This window comes from Chiloscyllium punctatum, chromosome 46 (assembly GCF_047496795.1).
Source record: "Chiloscyllium punctatum isolate Juve2018m chromosome 46, sChiPun1.3, whole genome shotgun sequence".
Classification (NCBI taxonomy): Eukaryota; Metazoa; Chordata; class Chondrichthyes; order Orectolobiformes; family Hemiscylliidae; genus Chiloscyllium; species Chiloscyllium punctatum.
In genome coordinates, this window is record NC_092784.1 from 33568460 (window position 1) to 33591863 (window position 23404).

The 23404-nt window shown below is 55.2% G+C and overlaps 1 protein-coding gene across 1 annotated transcript in view; it reads right to left on the reverse strand.

The window, feature by feature from the left end:
* Window positions 1-23404, reverse strand: part of LOC140467899 (volume-regulated anion channel subunit LRRC8C-like) — a 217995-nt gene that overhangs the window by 6456 nt on the left and 188135 nt on the right. The window contains exon 2 of the mRNA XM_072563973.1: window positions 16504-16646. Within this exon, the coding sequence (XP_072420074.1) occupies window positions 16504-16641 (138 nt within the window). The 5' untranslated portion in view covers window positions 16642-16646. The remainder of the gene's footprint in view (window positions 1-16503; window positions 16647-23404) is intronic.

Here is a 23404-nt window from a genome sequence, read left to right on the forward strand (position 1 = left end):
CTGTGCCCTTTCTGTGGAACAATTTACTCCCAGTCTGTACTTCCCAACTCCTGTCTGATAGCGTCATAATTTACTTTTCCCCAATTAAATATATTAGGGGAGAAAGTGAGGACTGCAGATGCTGGAGATCAGAGCTGAAAATGTGTTGCTGGAAAAGCACAGCAGGTCAGGCAGCATCCAAGGAGCAGGAGAATCGACGTTTCGGGCATGAGCCCTTCTTCAGGAATGAGGAAAGTGTGTCCAGCAGGCTAAGATAAAAGGTAGGGAGGAGGGACTTGGGGGAGGGGCGTTGGAAATGTGATAGGTGGAAGGAGGTTAAGGTGAGGGTGATAGGCCGGAGTGGGGGTGGGGGCAGAGAGGTCAGGAAGAAGATTGCAGGTTAGGAAGGTGGTGCTGAGTTCGAGGGATGGGACTGAGACAAGGTGGGGGGAGGGGAAATGAGGAAACTGGAGAAATCTGAGTTCATCCCTTGTTGTTGGAGGGTTCTTAGGTTCGAAGAGCGCCTCATCTTCCGCCTGGGAACCCTCCAACCACAAGGGATGAACTCAGATTTCCCCGTGAAATCACCCATAACAACCAGCCAACTACATCTGCATTTTTCCAAAATCTGCCGACTTATCAGTTCATCAATCTCTCCACTGCTATTAGGAAGGACACAGCAAGGCAGGCAGCATCAGGATATGGAGAGGTTAACGTTTCAGGTGTAACTCTCCTTCAGGGCTAGCAGCCCTGCAGAAGGTTATACCCGAAACGTTGTCTTCTCCCCCCCTGATGCTGCCTGCCTTGCTGTGTTCCCCCAGCCTCCTGCCTGTCCCTCCTGATGCTGCCTGCCTTGCTGTGTTCTCCCAGTCTCCTGCCTGTCCCTCCTGATGCTGCCTGCCTTGCTGTGTTCTCCCAGCCCCCTGCCTGTCCCTCCTGATGCTGCCTGCCTTGCTGTGTTCCCCCAGCCTCCTGCCTGTCCCTCCTGGTGCTGCCTGCCTTGCTGTGTTCCCCCAGCCTCCTGCCTGTCCCTCCTGGTGCTGCCTGCCTTGCGGTGTTCCCCCAGCCTCCTGCCTGTCCCTCCTGATGCTGCCTGCCTTGCTGTGTTCCCCCAGCCTCCTGCCTGTCCCTCCTGATGCTGCCTGCCTTGCTGTGTTCCCCCACCCTCCTGCCTGTCCCTCCTGATGCTGCCTGCCTTGCGGTGTTCCCCCAGCCTCCTGCCTGTCCCTCCTGATGCTGCCTGCCTTGCTGTGTTCTCCCAGGCTCCTGCCTGTCCCTCCTGATGCTGCCTGCCTTGCTGTGTTCCTCCAGCCTCCTGCCTGTCCCTCCTGATGCTGCCTGCCTTGCTGTGTTCTCCCAGGCTCCTGCCTGTCCCTCCTGATGCTGCCTGCCTTGCTGTGTTCCCCCAGCCTCCTGCCTGTCCCTCCTGATGCTGCCTGCCTTGCTGTGTTCCTCCAGCCTCCTGCCTGTCCCTCCTGGTACTGCCTGCCTTGCGGTGTTCTCCCAGTCTCCTGCCTGTCCCTCCTGATGCCCCCTGCCTTGCTGTGTTCCCCCAGCCTCCTGCCTGTCCCTCCTGATGCTGCCTGCCTTGCTGTGTTCTCCCAGCCTCCTGCCTGTCCCTCCTGATGCTGCCTGCCTTGCTGTGTTCCCCCAGCCTCCAACCTGTCCCTCCTGATGCTGCCTGCCTTGCTGTGTTCCCCCAGCCTCCTGCCTGTCCCTCCTGATGCTGCCTGCCTTGCTGTGTTCCCCCAGCCTCCTGCCTGTCCCTCCTGATGCTGCCTGCCTTGCTGTGTTCTCCCAGCCCCCTGCCTGTCCCTCCTGATGCTGCCTGCCTTGCTGTGTTCCCCCAGCCTCCTGCCTGTCCCCCCTGATGCTGCCTGCCTTGCTGTGTTCCCCCAGCCTCCTGCCTGTCCCCCCTGATGCTGCCTGCCTTGCTTCGTTCTCCCAGCCTCCTGCCTGTCCCTCCTGATGTTAAATCAATCCAGTTACCGAGTGTTCGGGAAGACAGAAAGGCAAAGATAGGGCTGGGTAACAGCATGATTCAGGAAAACATTGGGGTGCTGGAAAAAAAGGGGTCTACCAGAGAAAACGAGAACAAAGTCTATTTGACTCGTGTTCATTTCGAGGAAGGACACAGTTACATTGCTCAGAGTGGACAGTGGTCCCACCAGCTCACCGGATCGATGAGGGAGGAACAAATTCAGAAAGAAATTACAGACGGAAGGAAAGATATGGAGTATATACAATGAGGGGAGCTTTAAATAATCCAGATACAGATCAGGAAAGGCAGAGAACGATAAAAGTTCTCAGAGTGAACTGGGGCAGGTTTAACCAGCACACGCATTCAGCACAATGATACTGCCAGGTCTCGTTGTTGGTGATGAAGTGGACTCAGTGATCATCGCATCTCAAAGTCTGAATGGCTACAAAAAAGTGTAAAGCCCAATCCAGAACAGATCAGTGTGGGTGTGGCTCAGATCACCTGGAATCAAATATAGGCAGCAAAACTGGACCTGGGCAACGGGGGCTCACTGTGGGCAATGGGGCTACCTGGGAGCAATGGGGCTACCTGGGAGCAATGGGGCTACCTGGGAGCAATGGGGCTACCTGGGAGCAATGGGGCTACCTGGGAGCAATGGGGCTACCTGGGAGCAATGGGGCTACATGTGAGCAATGGGGCTACCTGTGTTCAATGGGGCTACCTTTGAGCAATGGGGCTACCTGTGAGCAATGGGGCTACCAGTGTTCAATGGGGCTACCTTTGAGCAATGGGGCTACCTGTGAGTAATGGGGCTACATTTGAACAAGGGGGCTACCTGTGAGCAATGGGGCTACCTGTAATTGTTGGGGCTACCTGTGAGCAATGGGGCTACCTGTGAGCGAGGGGGCTACCTGTGAGCAATGGGACTACCTGTGAGCAATGGGACTACCTGTGAGCGATGGGACTACCTGTGAGCGATGGGGGCTACCTGTGAGCAATGGGACAACCTGTGAGCGATGGGGGCTACCTGTGAGCAATGGGACTACCTGTGAGCAATGGGACTACCTGTGAGCGATGGGACTACCTGTGAGCGATGGGGGCTACCTGTGAGCAATGGGGCTACCTGTGAGCAATGGGGTTACCTGTGAGCGATGGGAGCTACCTGTGAGCAATGGGGCTATCTGTGAGCAATGGGACTACCTGTGAGCAATGGGACTACCTGTGAGCAATGGGTCTACCTGTGAGCAATGGGACAACCTGTGAGCGATGGGGGCTAGCTGTGAGCAATGGGACTACCTGTGAGCAATGGGGCTACCTGTGAGCCATGGGTTTACCTGTGACCAATGGGGCTACCTATGAGCAATGGGCAACCTGTGAGCAATGACGTTACCTGTGAGCAATGGGGCTACCGTTGAGAAAGGGGGCTACCTGTGAACATTGGGCTTCCTGTGAGCAATGGGGCTATCTGTGAGCAATGGGGCTACCTGTGAGCGATGGGGGCTACCTGTGAGCAAGGGGGCTACCTGTGAGCAATGGGACAACCTGTGAGCGATGGGGGCTACCTGTGAGCAATGGGTCTACCTGTGAGCAATGGGACAACCTGTGAGCGATGGGGGCTAGCTGTGAGCAATGGGGCTACCTGTGTGCGATGGGGCTTCCTATGAGCAATGGGGCTACCTGTGAGCAATGGGGCTACCTGTGAGCAATGGGGCTACCTGTGAGCGAGGGGGCTACTAGCGAGCAATGGGGCTACCTGTGAGCAAGGGGGCTACCAGCGAGCAATGGGGATACCTGTGAGCAATGGGGCTACCTGTGAGCAATGGGGCTACCTGTGAGCAATGGGGCTACATTTGAACAAGGGGGCTACCTGTGAGCAATGCGGCTACCGGTGAGCAATGGGGCTACCTGTGAGCGAGGGGGCTACTAGCGAGCAATGGGGCTACCTGTGAGCAAGGGGGCTACCTGTGAGCAATGGGGCTACCAGTGAGCAATGGGGCTACCTGTGAGCAAGGGGGCTACCAGCGAGCAATGGGGATACCTGTGAGCAAAGGGGCTACCTGTGAGCAATGGGGCTACCTGTGAGCAATGGGGCTACATTTGAACAAGGGGGCTACCTGTGAGCAATGCGGCTACCGGTGAGCAATGGGGCTACCTGTGAGCAAGGGGGCTACCTGTGAACAATGCGGCTACCTGTGAGCAATGGGGCTACCTGTGAGCAATGGGTCTACCTGTGAGCAAGGGTCTACCTGTGAGCAATGGGGCTACCTGTGTTCAATGGGGCATCCTGTCAGCAAAGGGGCTACCTGTGAGCAATGGGGCTACATTTGAACAAGGGGGCTACCTGTGTTCACTGGGGCTACCTGTGAGCAATGGGGCTCCATTTGAACAAGGGGGTTACCTGTGAGCATTGGGGTTACCTGTGAGCGATGGGTGCTACCTGTGAGCAATGGGGTTAGCTGTGAGCAATGGGACTACCTGTGAGCGATGGGGGCTACCTGTGAGCAATGGGGCTACCTGTGAGCAAAGGGGCTACCTGTGAGCAATGGGGCTACCTGTGAGCGATGGGAGCTACCTGTGAGCAATGGGGCTACCTGTGAGCGAGGGGGCTACATTTGAACAAGTGGGCTACCTGTGAGCAATGGGGCTACCTGTGAGCGAGGGGGCTACCAGCGAGCAATGGGGCTACCTGTAAGCCATGGGGCTACCTGTGAGCAAAGGGGCTACCAGCGAGCAATAGGGCTACCTGTGAGCAAGGGGGCTACCTGTGAGCCATGGGGCTACCTGTGAGCATTGGGGCTGCCTGTGAGCAAAGGGGCTACCTGTGAGCAATGGGGCTACCTGTGAGCAAGAGGGCTACCTGTGAACAATGGGGCTACCTGTGAGCAAAGGTGCTACCTGTGTTCAATGGGGCTACCTGTGAGCGATGGGGGCTACCTGTGAGCAATGGGGCTACCTGTGAGCAATGAGGCTACCTGTGAGCAAGGGGGCTACCAGCGAGCCATTGGGCTACCTGTGAGCCATGGGGCGACCTGTGAGCCATGGGGCTACCTGTGAGCAAGAGGCTACCTGTGAGCAATGTGGCTACCTGTGAGCAATTGGGCTACCTGTGAGCAAGGGGGCTACCTGTGAGCAAGGGGCTACCTGGGAGTAATGGGGCTACCTGTGAGCAAGGGGGCTACCTGTGAACAATGCGGCTACCTGTGAGCAATGGGGCTAACTGTGAGCAAGGGTCTACCTGTGAGCAATGGGGCTACCTGTGTTCAATGGGGCATCCTGTCAGCAAAGGGGCTACCTGTGAGCAATGGGGCTACATTTGAACAAGGGGGCTACCTGTGTTCACTGGGGCTATCTGTGAGCAATGGGGCTCCATTTGAACAAGGGGGTTACCTGTGAGCATTGGGGTTACCTGTGAGCGATGGGTGCTACCTGTGAGCAATGGGGTTAGCTGTGAGCAATGGGACTACCTGTGAGCGATGGGGGCTACCTGTGAGCAATGGGGCTACCTGTGAGCAAAGGGGCTACCTGTGAGCAATGGGGCTACCTGTGAGCGATGGGAGCTACCTGTGAGCAATGGGGCTACCTGTGAGCGAGGGGGCTACATTTGAACAAGTGGGCTACCTGTGAGCAATGGGGCTACCTGTGAGCGAGGGGGCTACCAGCGAGCAATGGGGCTACCTGTAAGCCATGGGGCTACCTGTGAGCAAGGGGGCTACCAGCGAGCAATAGGGCTACCTGTGAGCAAGGGGGCTACCTGTGAGCCATGGGGCTACCTGTGAGCATTGGGGCTGCCTGTGAGCAAAGGGGCTACCTGTGAGCAATGGGGCTACCTGTGAGCAAGAGGGCTACCTGTGAACAATGGGGCTACCTGTGAGCAAAGGTGCTACCTGTGTTCAATGGGGCTACCTGTGAGCGATGGGGGCTACCTGTGAGCAATGGGGCTACCTGTGAGCAATGAGGCTACCTGTGAGCAAGGGGGCTACCAGCGAGCCATTGGGCTACCTGTGAGCCATGGGGCGACCTGTGAGCCATGGGGCTACCTGTGAGCAAGAGGCTACCTGTGAGCAATGTGGCTACCTGTGAGCAATTGGGCTACCTGTGAGCAAGGGGGCTACCTGTGAGCAAGGGGCTACCTGGGAGTAATGGGGCTACCTGTGAGCAAGGGAGCTACCTGTGAGCAAGGGGCTACCTGGGAGTAATTGGGCTACCTGTGATCAAGAGGGCTACCTGTGAACTATTGGGCTACCTGTGAGCAAGAGGGCTACCTGTGAGCAAGGAGGCTACCAACGAGCAAAGAGGCTTTCTGTGAGCAATGGGGCTACCTCTAAGCAATGGGGCTACCTGTGTTCAATGGGGCTACCTGTGTTCAATGGGCATACCTGTGAGCAATGGGGCTACCTGTGAGCATTGGGGCTCCCTCTGAGCAATGGGGCTCCCTGTGAACAACTGGGCTACCTGTGAGCAATGGGGCTACCTGTGAGCAATGGGGCTACCTGTGAGCAAGGGGCTACCTGTGAGCAATGGGGTTACCTGTGGGCAATTGGGCTACCTGTGAGTAATGGGGCTACCTGTGAGCAATGGGGCTACCTGTGAGTAATGGGGCTACCTGTGAGCAATGGGGCTAGCTGTGAGCTATGGGGCTACCTGTGAGCGATGGGACTACCTGTGAGCGATGGGGGCTACCTGTGAGCGATGGGACTACCTGTGAGCGATGGGGGCTACCTGTGAGCAATGGGGCTACCTGTGAGCAATGGGACTACCTGTGAGCAATGGGACTACCTGTGAGCGATGGGAGCTACCTGTGAGCAATGGGGCTATCTGTGAGCAATGGGACTACCTGTGAGCAATGGGGCTACCTGTGAGCAATGGGGCTACCTGTGAGCAATGGGACGACCTCTGAGCAATGGGGCTACCTGTGAGCCATAGGTTTACCTGTGACCAATGGGGCTACCTATGAGCAATGGGCAACCTGTGAGCAATGACGTTACCTGTGAGCAATGGGGCTACCGTTGAGAAAGGGGGCGACCTGTGAACATTGGGCTTCCTGTGAGCAATGGGGCTATCTGTGAGCAATGGGGCTACCTGTGAGCGATGGGGGCTACCTGTGAGCAAGGGGGCTACCTGTGAGCAATGGGGCTACCTGTGAGCGATGGGGGCTACCTGTGAGCAATGGGTTTACCTGGGAGCAATGGGACAACCTGTGAGCGATGGGGTCTACCTGGGAGCAATGGGACAACCTGTGAGCGATGGGGGCTAGCTGTGAGCAATGGGGCTACCTGTGTGCGATGGGGCTTCCTATGAGCAATGGGGCTACCTGTGAGCAATGGGGCTACATTTGAACAAGTGGGCTACCTGTGAGCAATGGGGCTACCTGTGAGCGAGGGGGCTACCAGCGAGCAATAGGGCTACCTGTAAGCCATGGGGCTACCTGTGAGCAATGGGGCTACCTGTGAGCGAGGGGGCTACTAGCGAGCAATGGGGCTACCTGTGAGCAAGGGGGCTACCTGTGAGCAATGGGGCTACCAGTGAGCAATGGGGCTACCTGTGAGCAAGGGGGCTACCAGCGAGCAATGGGGATACCTGTGAGCAATGGGGCTACCTGTGAGCAATGGGGCTACCTGTGAGCAATGGGGCTACATTTGAACAAGGGGGCTACCTGTGAGCAATGCGGCTACCGGTGAGCAATGGGGCTACCTGTGAGCAAGGGGGCTACCTGTGAACAATGCGGCTACCTGTGAGCAATGGGGCTACCTGTGAGCAATGGGGCTACCTGTGAGCAAGGGTCTACCTGTGAGCAATGGGGCTACCTGTGTTCAATGGGGCATCCTGTCAGCAAAGGGGCTACCTGTGAGCAATGGGGCTACATTTGAACAAGGGGGCTACCTGTGTTCACTGGGGCTATCTGTGAGCAATGGGGCTCCATTTGAACAAGGGGGTTACCTGTGAGCATTGGGGTTACCTGTGAGCGATGGGTGCTACCTGTGAGCAATGGGGTTAGCTGTGAGCAATGGGACTACCTGTGAGCGATGGGGGCTACCTGTGAGCAATGGGGCTACCTGTGAGCAAAGGGGCTACCTGTGAGCAATGGGGCTACCTGTGAGCGATGGGAGCTACCTGTGAGCAATGGGGCTACCTGTGAGCGAGGGGGCTACATTTGAACAAGTGGGCTACCTGTGAGCAATGGGGCTACCTGTGAGCGAGGGGGCTACCAGCGAGCAATGGGGCTACCTGTAAGCCATGGGGCTACCTGTGAGCAAAGGGGCTACCAGCGAGCAATAGGGCTACCTGTGAGCAATTGGGCTACCTGTGAGCAAGGGGGCTACCTGTGAGCAAGGGGCTACCTGGGAGTAATGGGGCTACCTGTGAGCAAGGGAGCTACCTGTGAGCAAGGGGCTACCTGGGAGTAATTGGGCTACCTGTGATCAAGAGGGCTACCTGTGAACTATTGGGCTACCTGTGAGCAAGAGGGCTACCTGTGAGCAAGGAGGCTACCAACGAGCAAAGAGGCTACCTGTGAGCAATGGGGCTACCTCTGAGCAATGGGGCTACCTGTGTTCAATGGGGCTACCTGTGTTCAATGGGCATACCTGTGAGCAATGGGGCTACCTGTGAGCATTGGGGCTCCCTCTGAGCAATGGGGCTCCCTGTGAACAACTGGGCTACCTGTGAGCAACTGGGCTACCTGTGAGCAAAGTGGCTACCTGTGAGCAATGGGGCTACCTGTGAGCAATGGGGCTACCTGTGAGCAAGGGGCTACCTGTGAGCAATGGGGTTACCTGTGGGCAATTGGGCTACCTGTGAGTAATGGGGCTACCTGTGAGCAATGGGGCTACCTGTGAGTAATGGGGCTACCTGTGAGCAATGGGGCTATCTGTGAGCAATGGGACTACCTGTGAGCAATGGGGCTACCTGTGAGCAATGGGGCTACCTGTGAGCAATGGGACTACCTCTGAGCAATGGGGCTACCTGTGAGCCATAGGTTTGCCTGTGACCAATGGGGCTACCTATGAGCAATGGGCAACCTGTGAGCAATGACGTTACCTGTGAGCAATGGGGCTACCGTTGAGAAAGGGGGCTACCTGTGAACATTGGGCTTCCTGTGAGCAATGGGGGCTACCTGTGAGCAATGGGTCTACCTGTGAGCAATGGGACAACCTGTGAGCGATGGGGGCTAGCTGTGAGCAATGGGGCTACCTGTGTGCGATGGGGCTTCCTATGAGCAATGGGGCTACCTGTGAGCGAGGGGGCTACATTTGAACCAGTGGGCTACCTGTGAGCAATGGGGCTACCTGTGAGCGAGGGGGCTACCAGCGAGCAATGGGGCTACCTGTAAGCCATGGGGCTACCTGTGAGCAATGGGGCTACCTGTGAGCGAGGGGGCTACCAGCGAGCAATGGGGCTACCTGTGAGCAAGGGGGCTACCTGTGAGCAATGGGGCTACCTGTGAGCAAGGGGGCTACCAGCGAGCAATGGGGATACCTGTGAGCAATGGGGCTACCTGTGAGCAATGGGGCTACATTTGAACAAGGGGGCTACCTGTGAGCAATGCGGCTACCTGTGAGCAATGGGGCTACCTGTGAGCAATGGGGGTACCTGTGAGCAAGGGGCTACCTGTCAGCAAGGGGGCTACCTGTGTTCAATGGGGCATCCTGTCAGCAAAGGGGCTACCTGTGAGCAATGGGGCTACATTTGAACAAGGGGGCTACCTGTGTTCACTGGGGCTACCTGTGAGCAATGGGGCTCCATTTGAACAAGGGGGTTACCTGTGAGCATTGGGGTTACCTGTGAGCGATGGGTGCTACCTGTGAGCAATGGGACTACCTGTGAGCGATGGGGGCTACCTGTGAGCAATGGGGCTACCTGTGAGCAAAGGGGCTACCTGTGAGCAATGGGGCTACCTGTGAGCGATGGGAGCTACCTGTGAGCAACGGGGCTACCTGTGAGCAAGGGGGCTACATTTGAACAAGTGGGCTACCTGTGAGCGAGGGGGCTACCAGCGAGCAATGGGGCTACCTGTAAGCCATGGGGCTACCTGTGAGCAAAGGGGCTACCAGCGAGCAATGGGGCTACCTGTGAGCAAGGGGGCAACCTGTGAGCCATGGGGCTACCTGTGAGCATTGGGGCTGCCTGTGAGCAAAGGGGCTACCTGTGAGCAATGGGGCTACCTGTGAGCAAGAGGGCTACCTGTGAACAATGGGGCTACCTGTGAGCAAAGGTGCTACCTGTGTTCAATGGGGCTACCTGTGAGCGATGGGGGCTACCTGTGAGCAATGGGGCTACCTGTGAGCAATGAGGCTACCTGTGAGCAAGGGGGCTACCAGCGAGCTATTGGGCTACCTGTGAGCCATGGGGCGACCTGTGAGCCATGGGGCTACCTGTGAGCAAGAGGCTACCTGTGAGCAATGTGGCTACCTGTGAGCATTTGGGCTACCTGGGAGTAATGGGGCTACCTGTGAGCAAGGGAGCTACCTGTGAGCAATGGGGCTACCTGTGTTCAATGGGGCTACCTGTGAGCAATGGGGCTACCTGTGAGCATTGGGGCTCCCTCTGAGCAATGGGGCTCCCTGTGAACAACTGGGCTACCTGTGAGCAACTGGGCTACCTGTGAGCAAAGTGGCTACCTGTGAGCAATGGGGCTACCTGTGAGCAATGGGGCTACCTGTGAGCAAGGGGTTACCTGTGAGCAATGGGGTTACCTGTGGGCATTTGGGCTACCTGTGAGTAATGGGGCTACCTGTGAGCAATGGGGCTACCTGTGAGTAATGGGGCTACCTGTGAGCAAGGGGCTACCTGTGAGTAATGGGGCTACCTGTGAGCAATGGGGCTACCTGTGAGTAATGGGGCTACCTGTGGGCAATGGGGCTACCTGTGAGCAATGGGGCTACCTGTGAGTAATGGGGCTACCTGTGAGCAATGGGGATACCTGTGGGCAATGGGGCTGCCTGTGAGCATTGGGGCTACCTGTGAGCATTGGGGCTACCTGTGAGCGAGGGGGCTACCAGTGAGCAATGGGGCTACCTGTAAGCCATGGGGCTACCTGTGAGCAATGGGGCTACCTGTGGGCAAAGGGGCTGCCTGTGAGCAAAGGGGCTGCCTGTGAGCAAAGTGGCTACCTGTGAGCAAAGGGGCTACCTGTGGGCAATGGGGCTGCCTGTGAGCATTGGGGCTACCTGTGATCAATGGGGCTACCTGTGAGCCATGGGGCTACCCGTGAGCAAAAGGGCTACCAACGAGCAATGGGGCTACCTGTGAGCAAGGGGCTACCTGTGAGCAATGGGGCTACATTTGAACAAGGGGGCTACCTGTGAGCAATGGGGCTACCTGTGAGCAAGGGGGCAACCTGTGAGCATTGGGGCTACCTCTGAGCAAGGGGGCTACCTCTGAGCAAGGGGGCTACCTGTGAGCAATGGGACTCCCTCTGAGCAATGGGGCTACCTGTAATTGTTGGGGCTACCTGTGTTCAATGGGGCAACCTGTGAGCAAAGGGGCTACCAGCGATAAATGGGGCTACCTGTGAGCAAGGGGGCTACCTGTGAACAATGGGGCAACCTTTGAACAAGGGGGCTACCTGTGAGCAATGGGGCTACCTGTGAGCGAGGGGGCTACCAGCGAGCAATGGGGCTACCTGTAAGCCATGGGGCTACCTGTGAGCAAAGGGGCTACCAGCGAGCAATGGGGCTACCTGTGAGCAAGGGGGCTACCTGTGAGCAATTGGGCTACCAGTGAGCAATTGGGCTACCTGTGAGCAAGGAGGCTACCAGCGAGCAATTGGGATAGCTGTGAGCAATGGGGCTACCTGTGAGCAAAGGGGCTACATTTGAACAAGGGGGCTACCTGTGAACAATGCGGCTACCTGTGAGCAATGGGGATACCTGTGAACAATGCGGCTACCTGTGAGCAATGGGGCTACCTGTGAGCAATGGGGATACCTGTGAACAATGGGGCTACCTGTGAGCAATGGGGCTACCTGTGAGCAATGGGGCTACCAGCGAGCAATGGGGCTACCTGTGAGCAAGGGGCTACCTGTGAGCAATGGGGCATCCTGTGAGCAAAGGGGCTACCTGTGAGCAATGGGGCTACCTGTGAACAATGGGGCTACATTTGAACAAGGGGGCTACCTGTGAGCAATGGGGCTACCTGTGTTCACTGGGGCTACCTGTGAGCAATGGGTGCTACCTGTGATCAAGGGGGTTACCTGTGAGCAATGGGACTACCTGTGAGCAATGGGACTACCTGTGAGCGATGGGGGCTACCTGTGAGCAATGGGGCTACCTGTGAGCAATGGGGTTACCTGTGAGCGATGGGGCTATCTGTGAGCAATGGGACTACCTGTGAGCAATGGGGCTACCTGTGAGCAATGGGACTACCTGTGAGCAATGGGGCTAGCTGTGAGCTATGGGGCTACCTGTGAGCAATGGGGTTACCTGTGAGCGATGGGGCTATCTGTGAGCAATGGGACTACCTGTGAGCAATGGGGCTACCTGTGAGCAATGGGACTACCTGTGAGCAATGGGGACTACCTGTGAGCGATGGGGGCTACCTGTGAGCAATGGGACTACCTGTGAGCAATGGGATTACCTGTGAGCGATGGGGGCTACCTGTGAGCGATGGGACTACCTGTGAGCGATGGTGGCTACCTGTGAGCAATGGGACTACCTGTGAGCAATGGGACTACCTGTGAGCGATGGGGGCTACCTGTGAGCGATGGGACTACCTGTGAGCGATGGGGGCTACCTGTGAGCAATGGGGCTACCTGTGAGCAATGGGACTACCTGTGAGCAATGGGGCTAGCTGTGAGCTATGGGGCTACCTCTGAGCAAGGGGTCTAATTCTGAGCAATGGGCCTACCTGTGAGCAATGGGGTTACCTGTGAGCAATGGGGCTACCGTTGAGAAAGGGGGCTACCTGTGAACATTGGGCTTCCTGTGAGCAATGGGGCTATCTGTGAGCAATGGGGCTACCTGTGAGCGATGGGGGCTACCTGTGAGCAAGGGGGCTACCTGTGAGAAATGGGACAACCTGTGAGCGATGGGGGCTACCTGTGAGCAATGGGTCTACCTGTGTGCAATGGGACAACCTGTGAGCGATGGGGGCTAGCTGTGAGCAATGGGGCTACCTGTGTGCGATGGGGCTTCCTATGAGCAATGGGGCTACCTGTGAGCAATGGGGCTACATTTGAACAAGTGGGCTACCTGTGAGCAATGGGGCTACCTGTGAGCAAGGGGGCAACCTGTGAGCATTGGGGCTACCTCTGAGCAAGGGGGCTACCTCTGAGCAAGGGGGCTACCTGTGAGCAATGGGACTCCCTCTGAGCAATGGGGCTACCTGTAATTGTTGGGGCTACCTGTGTTCAATGGGGCAACCTGTGAGCAAAGGGGCTACCAGCGATAAATGGGGCTACCTGTGAGCAAGGGGGCTACCTGTGAGCAATGGGGCTACCTGTGAGCGAGGGGGCTACCAGCGAGCAATGGGGCTACCTGTAAGCCATGGGGCTACCTGTGAGCAAAGGGGCTACCAGCAAGCAATTGGGATACCTGTGAGCAAGGGGCTACCTGTGAGCAAAGGGGCTACCTGTGAGCAAGGGGCTACCTGTGAGCAATGAGGCTACCTGTGAACAATGTGGCTACCTGTGAGCAATGGGGCTACCTGTGAGCAAGGGGGCTACCTGTGAGCAATGGGGCTACCTGTGAGCAAAGGGGCTACCTGTGAGCAATGGGGCTACCTGTGAGCAAGGGGGCTACCTGTGAGCCATGGGGCTACCTGTGAGCATTGGGGCTACCTGTGAGCAAAGGGGCTACCTGTGAGCAATGGGGCTACCTGTGAGCAAGAGGGCTACCTGTGAACAATGGGGCTACCTGTGAGCAAAGGTGCTACCTGTGTTCAATGGGGCTACCTGTGAGCGATGGGGGCTACCTGTGAGCAATGGGGCTACCTGTGAGCAATGGGGCTACCTGTGAGCAAGGGGGCTACCAGCGAGCCATTGGGCTACCTGTGAGCCATGGGGCGACCTGTGAGCCATGGGGCTACCTGTGAGCAATGGGCTACCTGTGAGCAATTGGGCTACCTGTGAGCAAGGGGCTATCTGGGAGTAATGGGGCTACCTGTGAGCAAGGGAGCTACCTGTGAGCCATGGGGCTACCTGTGATTAATGGGGCTACCTGTGAGCAAGGGGGCTACCTGTGAGCAAGTGGCAACCTGTGAGCAATGGGGCTACCTGTGAGCAAGGGGGCTACCAGCGAGCCATTGGGCTACCTGTGAGCCGTGGGGCTACCTGTGAGGAAGGGGGCTACCTGTGAGCAATAGGGCTACCTGTGAGCAAGGGGCTACCTGTGAACTATTGGGCTACCTGTGAGCAAGGAGGCTACCAACGAGCAAAGAGGCTACCTGTGAGCAAGGGGCTACCTGTGAACTATTGGGCTACCTGTGAGCAAGGAGGCTACCAACGAGCAAAGAGGCTACCTGTGAGCAATGGGGCTACCTGTGAGCAATGGGGCTACCTGTGAGCAAAGGGCTACCTGTGAGGAATGGGGCTACCTGTGAGCAAAGGGGCTACCTGTGAGCAAGGGGCTACCTGTGAGCAATGAGGCTACCTGTGAACAATGGGGCTACCTGTGAGCAATGGGGCTACCTGTGAGCAAGGGGGCTACCTGTGAGCAATGGGGCTACCTGTGAGCAAAGGGGCTACCTGTGAGCAATGGGGCTACCTGTGAGCAAGGGGGCTACCTGTGAGCCATGGGGCTACCTGTGAGCATTGGGGCTACCTGTGAGCAAAGGGGCTACCTGTGAGCAATGGGGCTACCTGTGAGCAAGAGGGCTACCTGTGAACAATGGGACTACCTGTGAGCAAAGGTGCTACCTGTGTTCAATGGGGCTACCTGTGAGCGATGGGGGCTACCTGTGAGCAATGGGGCTACCTGTGAGCAATGGGGCTGCCTGTGAGCAAGGGGGCTACCAGCGAGCCATTGGGCTACCTGTGAGCCATGGGGCGACCTGTGAGCCATGGGGCTACCTGTGAGCAATGGGCTACCTGTGAGCAATTGGGCTACCTGTGAGCAAGGGGCTATCTGGGAGTAATGGGGCTACCTGTGAGCAAGGGAGCTACCTGTGAGCCATGGGGCTACCTGTGATTAATGGGGCTACCTGTGAGCAAGGGGGCTACCTGTGAGCAAGTGGCAACCTGTGAGCAATGGGGCTACCTGTGAGCAAGGGGGCTACCAGCGAGCCATTGGGCTACCTGTGAGCCGTGGGGCTACCTGTGAGCAAGGGGGCTACCTGTGAGCAATAGGGCTACCTGTGAGCAAGGGGCTACCTGTGAACTATTGGGCTACCTGTGAGCAAGGAGGCTACCAACGAGCAAAGAGGCTACCTGTGAGCAAGGGGCTACCTGTGAACTATTGGGCTACCTGTGAGCAAGGAGGCTACCAACGAGCAAAGAGGCTACCTGTGAGCAATGGGGCTACCTGTGATTATTGGGGCTACCTGTGTTCAATGGGGTTACCTGTGAGCATTGGGGCTCCCTCTGAGCAATGGGGCTCCCTGTGAACAACTGGGCTACCTGTGAGCAAAGTGGCTACCTGTGAGCAATGGGGCTACCTGTGAGTAATGGGGCTACCTGTGAGCAAGGGGCTACCTGTGAGCAATGGGGCTCCCTGTGAACAACCTGGCTACCTGTGAGCAAAGTGGCTACCTGTGAGCAATGGGGCTACCTGTGAGTAATGGGGCTACCTGTGAGCAATGGGGCTACCTGTGAGTAATGGGGCTACCTGTGAGCAATGGGGCTACCTGTGAGCAGTGGGGTTACCTGTGGGCAATTGGGCTACCTTTGAGCAATGGGCTACCTCTGAAGAATGGGCTACCTGTGAGCAATGGGGCTACCTGTGAGTAATGGGGCTACCTGTGAGCAATGGGGCTACCTGTGAGCAATGGGCTACCTGTGTTAGCCCCTTTGCTCACAGGGAGACCCATGCTGAGTGAAGGCACCTGAAAGGGTGCAGAGGAGGTTTACCAGGATGTTGCCTGGTATGGTAGGGAGATCGTATGGGGAAAGGCTGAGGCACTTGGGGCTGTTTTCATTGGAGAAAAGAAGGTTTAGGGGTGACTTGATAGAGGTGTACAAGATGATTAGGGGGTTAGATAGGGTTGACAGTGAGAACCTTTTTCCACGTACGGAGTCAGCTATTATGAGGGGGCATAGCTTTAAATTAAGGGGGGGTAGATATAGGACAGATGTTAGGGGTAGATTCTTTACTCAGCGAGTCGTAAGTTCATGGAATGCCCTGCCAGTAGCAGTGGTGGACTCTCCCTCTTTATGGGCATTTAAACGGGCATTGGACAGGCATATGGAGGATAGTGGGCTAGTGTAGGTTAGGTGGGCTTGGATCGGCGCAACATCGAGGGCCGAAGGGCCTGTACTGCGCTGTATTCTTCTATGTCCTATGTTCTATGTATTAATGTGGAGTGTGTGTGTGTTGATCCTGTGTGTGTATGCTCCGTGTAATGTTGTCAGTGAAATGTTCCATGTTGAGGTACGTGTGTCAGTTCCTCACCTGCAAGGTGCATCCAAAAACACCAATCATTAGCATGGCCACACAGATATACTCCGCAAATACATCCCACCAGGGTTTCAGCACCTGGAACGCTGGCTGCTGGTCTATAAACTGCTTCAACTCCGTCAGTGGGATCATCCTGCCTACAAAGAGAAATAAATCCCAGTCAGACACAAGTGCTCACCACCCCATCCCATCTGGGAGCACTGACCCTCTCAGCCTACAGGCGGGGCTTGGAGATACAGCTGGACAGGCGGCCCTGGCTAAATGACGATAACCTACAGCAGATGCTGGAGATCTGAACCGAAAACAGCAAGTGCTTGAGAAACTCAGTCAGGCTTTCATCTGGGGAGGGAGAATGCTCCAAGCTGAGTATGACTCTTCTTCCTGTTTGAAGTGGGGAACGAGAACGTGTTGGGTTTTTTTATGCTGGTGACAGAGAAGGAGCAGCTGGTGAGGATAAAAGGAGGGCTGATGTTAATAGAGGAGTGATACAGCTTGAAGGGTGGGTGTTAATGGCAAGAAATGGATAATCACACAAACCACACGTGGTGGGCAGAGTGTGAGGTGGGGAAGGGTTGCTCTCACAATGTCGGAGTTCATGGTTGGAATTTGTTGGGAATCCCAATGTAAAGTGGTGAAGTGGAAAGGGAGGTATTATTGCTTGAGTTCACTCTGTGGGAACACAAAGGTCGAGGGATATCGAGGGATGGGCAAGTTGGACCGAAGGGTCTGTTTCCGTGCTGTACATCTGTATGACTATGAGCCTAGGACCGACAGGATCCCTACTACTCCGGCCTGATTGTGGGATTTGGGGATGAGAGACTGCCCCTGATGTCAGGGGTTTGGGATGGGGGTTCTCGAATGGGATAGACCCATTGTTTCCTGGGTGATGGAGTCTCCTGATGTTGGGCACAGTCGACAAGAGTCCCAGCAATAATTAAACAACTACTTGTCCCACCTCGGTCATGGCTTGGTGGCTCAGAGTGCGAGGAGTTCATAACTGGGTCAGCTCCTTGAGAGACCAGCTCCACACTGAACCCCTGATTGGTGGTAAGGTGGCCAGCTCAGAATTCTGAACCTTTAATTGGACAGCGTCTGTTCAAATGCAGCGTGTTCAGTGATAGGTCTGGGATTGGTGGAGCCAACACTGGAACAGGAAGCCAAATAAGGCGAGAAAGACAAGGGAGAGAGTGAGAGAGACAAACAGGAAGGAGGAGACACAGGCCGAGAGAGAGAGAGAGAGAGGGGCAGAGGAGAAAGTCCAGAGAGAACGATGGGAGTGACTGAAGGAACTATGGGGAAACGTAAGAGAGAGACAAATGAAAAAAGAGAGACTGGGAGACAGTGAAGGGGTAGGGGGAGAGATAGAATAAGGGAGAGGAGGAGAGATGGAGTGACAGAGACATCGACAACAGACACTCTGGGAAGAGAGAGCTTCAGGATAGGGTCCCAGTGTTCAGCCTCCGAGATGGACCAGGCAGAACAGTGGAGATGCTGGGTACCAGAAACAAGTACAGACTCTGCTCAAAACATTCAGAAGTTTGGCAGCATCTGTGGATAGAAACCTGACAGAACGATATGGGCACAGTGAGATCTCTCCTGAACTTCCTACATCCCAGTATCACACCCACACTCCCTGTATCTCAGTATCAGTCCCACACTCCCTGTATCCCATTATCACACCCACACTCCCTGTATCCTGTATCACACCCACACTCCCTGTAACCCAGCATCAGTCCCACACTCCCTGTATCCCAGTATCACACCCACACTCCCTGTATCCTGTAACACACCCACACTCCCTGTATCCCAGTATCAGACCCACATTCCCTGTATCCCAGTATCACACCCACACTCCCTGTATCCCAGCATCAGTCCCACACTCCCTGTATCCCAGTATCACACCCACACTCCCTGTATCCTGTATCACACCGACACTCCCTGTATCCTGTATCACACCCACACTCCCTGTATCCCAGCATCAGTCCCACACTCCCTGTATCCCAGTATCACACCCACACTCCCTGTATCCTGTATCACTCCCACACTCCCTGTATCCCAGTATCAGACCCACATTCCCTGTATCCCAGTATCACACCCACACTCCCTGTATACCAGTATCACACCCACACTCCCTGTATCCAGTATCACACCCACACTCCCTGTATCCCAGTATCAGTCCCACACTCCCTGTATCCCAGTATCACACCCACACACCCTGTATCCCAGTATCAGACCCACTCTCCCTGTATCCCAGTATCACACCCACACTCCCTGTATCCCAGTATCAGTCGCACACACCCTATATCCCAGTATCACACCCACACTCCCTGTAACCCAGTATCAGACCCACACTCCCTGTATCCCAGTATCAGACCCACACTCCCTGTATCCCAGTATCAGACCCACTCTCCCTGTATCCCAGTATCAGTCCCACAAACCCAGTATCCCAGTATCAAACCCACACTCCCTGTATCCCAGTATCAGTCCCACACTCCCTGTATCCCAGAATCACACCCACACTCCCTGTATCCCAGTATCAGACCCACTCTCCCTGTATCCCAGTGTCAGACCCACACACCCTGTATCCCAGGATCAGACCCACTCTCCCTGTATCCCAGTATCAGTCTCACACTCCCTGTATCCCAGTATCAGTCGCACACCCTGTATCCCAGTATCACACCCAAACACCCTGTATCCCAGTATCACACCCACACTCCCTGTATTCCAGTATCACACCCACATTCCCTGTATTGCAGTATCAGTCCAACATTCCCTGTATCCCAGTATCACACCCACACTCCCTGTATCCCAGTATCACACCCACACTCCCTGTATCCCAGTATCAGTCCCACACTCGCTGTATCCCAGTATCAGTCCCACACTCCCTGTATCCCAGTATCAGACTCACACTCCCTGTATCCCAGTATCAGTCCCACATTCCCTGTATCCCAATATCAGTCCCACACACCCTGTCTCCCAGTATCAGACCCACACTCCCTGTATCCCAGTATCAGTCCCACACACCCTGTATCCCAGTATCAGTCCCACATTCCCTGTATCCCAGTATCGGTCGCACACACCCTGTATCCCAGTATCACACCCAAACACCCTGTATCCCAGTATCACACCCACACTCCCTATATTCCAGTATCACACCCACTCTCCCTGAATCCCAGTGTCAGATCCACACACCCTGTATCCCAGTATCAGACCCACACTCCCTGTATCCCAGTATCAGTCCAACATTCCCTGTATCCCAGTATCAGTCCCACACCCCCTGTATCCCAGTATCACACCCACACTCCCTGTATCCCAGTATCAGACCCACTCTCCCTGTATCCCAGTGTCAGACCCACACACCCTGTATCCCAGTATCAGACCCACTCTCCCTGTATCCCAGTATCACACCCACACTCCCTGTATCCCAGTATCAGTCGCACACACCCTGTATCCCAGTATCACACCCACACTCCCTGTATCCCAGTATCAGAGCCACACTCCCTGTATCCCAGTATCAGACCCACACTCCCAGTATCCCAGTATCAGTCCCACACACCCTGTATCCCAGTATCAGACCCACTCTCCCTGTATCCCAGTATCAGTCCCACACACCCAGTATCCCAGTATCAAACCCACACTCCCTGTATCCCAGTATCAGTCCCACACTCCCTGTATCCCAGAATCACACCCACACTCCCTGTATCCCAGTATCAGACCCACTCTCCCTGTATCCCAGTGTCAGACCCACACACCCTGTATCCCAGTATCAGACCCACTCTCCCTGTATCCCAGTATCAGTCGCACACACCCTGTATCCCAGTATCACACCCAACCACCCTGTATCCCAGTATCACACCCACACTCCCTGTATCCCAGTATCACACCCACATTCCCTGTATCGCAGTATCAGTCCAACATTCCCTGTATCCCAGTATCACACCCACACTCCCTGTATCCCAGTATCAGTCCCACACTCGCTGTATCCCAGTATCAGTCCCACACTCCCTGTATCCCAGTATCAGACTCACACTCCCTGTATCCCAGTATCAGTCCCACATTCCCTGTATCCCAATATCAGTCCCACACACCCTGTCTCCCAGTATCAGTCCAACATTCCCTGTATCCCAGTATCAGACCCACACTCCCTGTATCCCAGTATCACACCCACACTCCCTGTATCCCAGTATCAGTCCCACACTCCCTGTATCCCAGTATCACACCCACACTCCCTTTATCCCAGTATCAGACCCTCACTCCCTGTATCCAGTATCACACCCACACTCCCTGTATCCAGTATCAGACCCACACTCACTGTATTCCAGTATCAGACCCACACTCCCTGTATCCCAGTATCAGACCCACGCTCCCTGTATCCCAGTATCACACCCACACACCCTGTATCCCAGTATCACACCCACACTCCCTGTATCCCAGTATCAGACCCACACTCCCTGTATCCCAGTATCAGTCCCACACTCCCTGTATCCCAGTATCAGACCCACACTCCCTGTATCCCAGTATCAGACCCACACTCCCTGTATCCAGTATCTCCTGCTCTCGCCCTTGTGCACGGCCATCCCCCTGACTCTGTGTCCCTCCCCCTGCCTCGTGTTAACATGTCTGTGAAACAGCCCCAGTACCCACTCACCCTACTGGTTCCACGTCCATGTCCACATACATCCCTCTGAAAACATTTCGGCAAAACATACTCAAAAGCCATGCTCTTTGTCGGAGCGTACTGTATGTAACCGTTCACTGAGTCCAACAAAGGCTAAATCTGAAGTGTATTCCAATGGCTGACAATATTTTATGAGCAAGTTCTGGTTATGAAATGCAAGACAAATATTTTTAAATCCTGTCAATTCAACTGGGGTGGCATGATGTCTCAGTGGTTAGCACTGTTGCCTCACAGCACCAGGGGCCCGCGTTCAATTCCACCCTCAGGCGACTGACTGTGTGGAGTTTGTACATTCTCCCCGTGTCTGCGTGGGTTTCCTCCGGGTGCTCCGGTTTCCTCCCACAGTCCAAAGATGTGCAGGTCAGGTGAATTGGCCATGCTAAATTACCCAGAGTGCTGGGTGCATTAGTCAGAGGGAAATGTGTCTGGGTGGGTTACTCTTCAGAGGGTCAGTGTGGACTTGTTGGGCTGATGGGCCTGTTTCCACACTGTAGGGAATCTAATATCTCTCCTCTTAATTTCTTCCTCTCTGCCTTTGTTGCTGAATTATTCTGAAATTGTCACTTCTCCCAGAAGACATTCCCAACATTGAAGGTGGAACAATGGAGTACAGTGCTGGTTTGGGACAGTTCCTTCGAGCCCCATATACAATAATTACTGACTGACACCCCTACCTCGAACGAGGAATGCCAACGAAATATAACCGCACCAGGCAAACTCCCCCCGGCTGCCTACGCCAAGCCCCACACACACAGTGGTCAGTCCAAGGGGGATATTTTGCAGACAGAGAACTTCTCAGACTGACGGCTCTACAATGTCATGGGGACTAGTGCTGGGGCGATGAGTCAGGGTCAATCGCAGACTGAATCACAGAAGGAAAGGCACACATAAAACAATTATGATAACGGGAGAGTTTATTCAAAGTGGACATCGGGTTTAGTATGGATTACAAAAAACATTCAAACTGCAACAGACCCACATTCCCTTTGTAGGTCTGGTCTGGTCAGATCAGTCACCATAAAATACGGGTGGGGACAGGTCTGTCACTGTACAACACTGGAGTACAGTACTGGTGGGGACAGGTCTGTTACTGTATAACACTGGGATACAGTACTGGTCGGGACAGGTCTGTCACTGTACAACACTGGGGGACAGTACTGGTCGGGACAGGTCAGTTACTGTATAACACTGGGATACAGTACTGGTGGGGACAGGTCTGTCACTGTACAACACTGGGGGACAGTACTGGTCGGGACAGGTCAGTTACTGTATAACACTGGGATACAGTACTGGTGGGGACAGTTCTGTTACTGTATAACACTGGGGGACAGTACTGGTGGGGACAGGTCTGTTACTATATAACACTGCGGAACAGTAATGGTGGGGACAGGTCTGTCACTGTATAACACTGGGGTACAGTGCTGGTAGGGACAGATCTGTCACTGTATAACACTGGAGGACAGTACAGGTGGGGACAGGGCTGTTACTGTATAACACTGGGGTACAGTACTGGTGAGGTCAGGTCTGTTACTGTAAAACATGGGGGTACAGTACTTGTGGGGACAGGTCTGTTACGGTATAACACTGGGGTACAGTACTGGTGGGGACAGGTCTGTCACTGTAAATCACAGGGGTACAGTACTGGTGGGGACAGGTCTGTTACTGTATAACACTGGGGTACAGTACTGGTGGGGACAGGTCTGTTACTGTATAACACTGGGATACAGTACTGGTGGGGGTAGGTCTGTCACTGTATAACACTGGGGTACAGTACTGGTGGGGACAGGTCTGTCACTGTAAATCACTGGGGTACAGTACTGGTGGGGACAGGTCTGTTACTGGATAACACTGGGGTACAGTACTGGTGGGGGTAGGTCTGTCCCTGTCTAACACTGGGGGACAGTACAGGTGGGGACAGGTATGTCACTGTATAACACTGGGGTACAGTACTCGTGGGGACAGGTCTGTCACTATATAGCACTGGAGTAGAGTACTGGTGGGGACAGGTCTATTACTGTATACCACTGGGGTATAGTACTGGTGGGGGTAGGTCTGTCCCTGTATAACACTGGGGGACAGTACTGGTGGGGACAGGTCTGTCCCTGTATAACACTGGGGTACAGTACTGGTGGGGACAAGTCTGTTACTGTATAACACTGGGTAACAGTACTGGTGGGGACAGGTCTGTTACTGTATAACACTGGGGTACTGTACTGG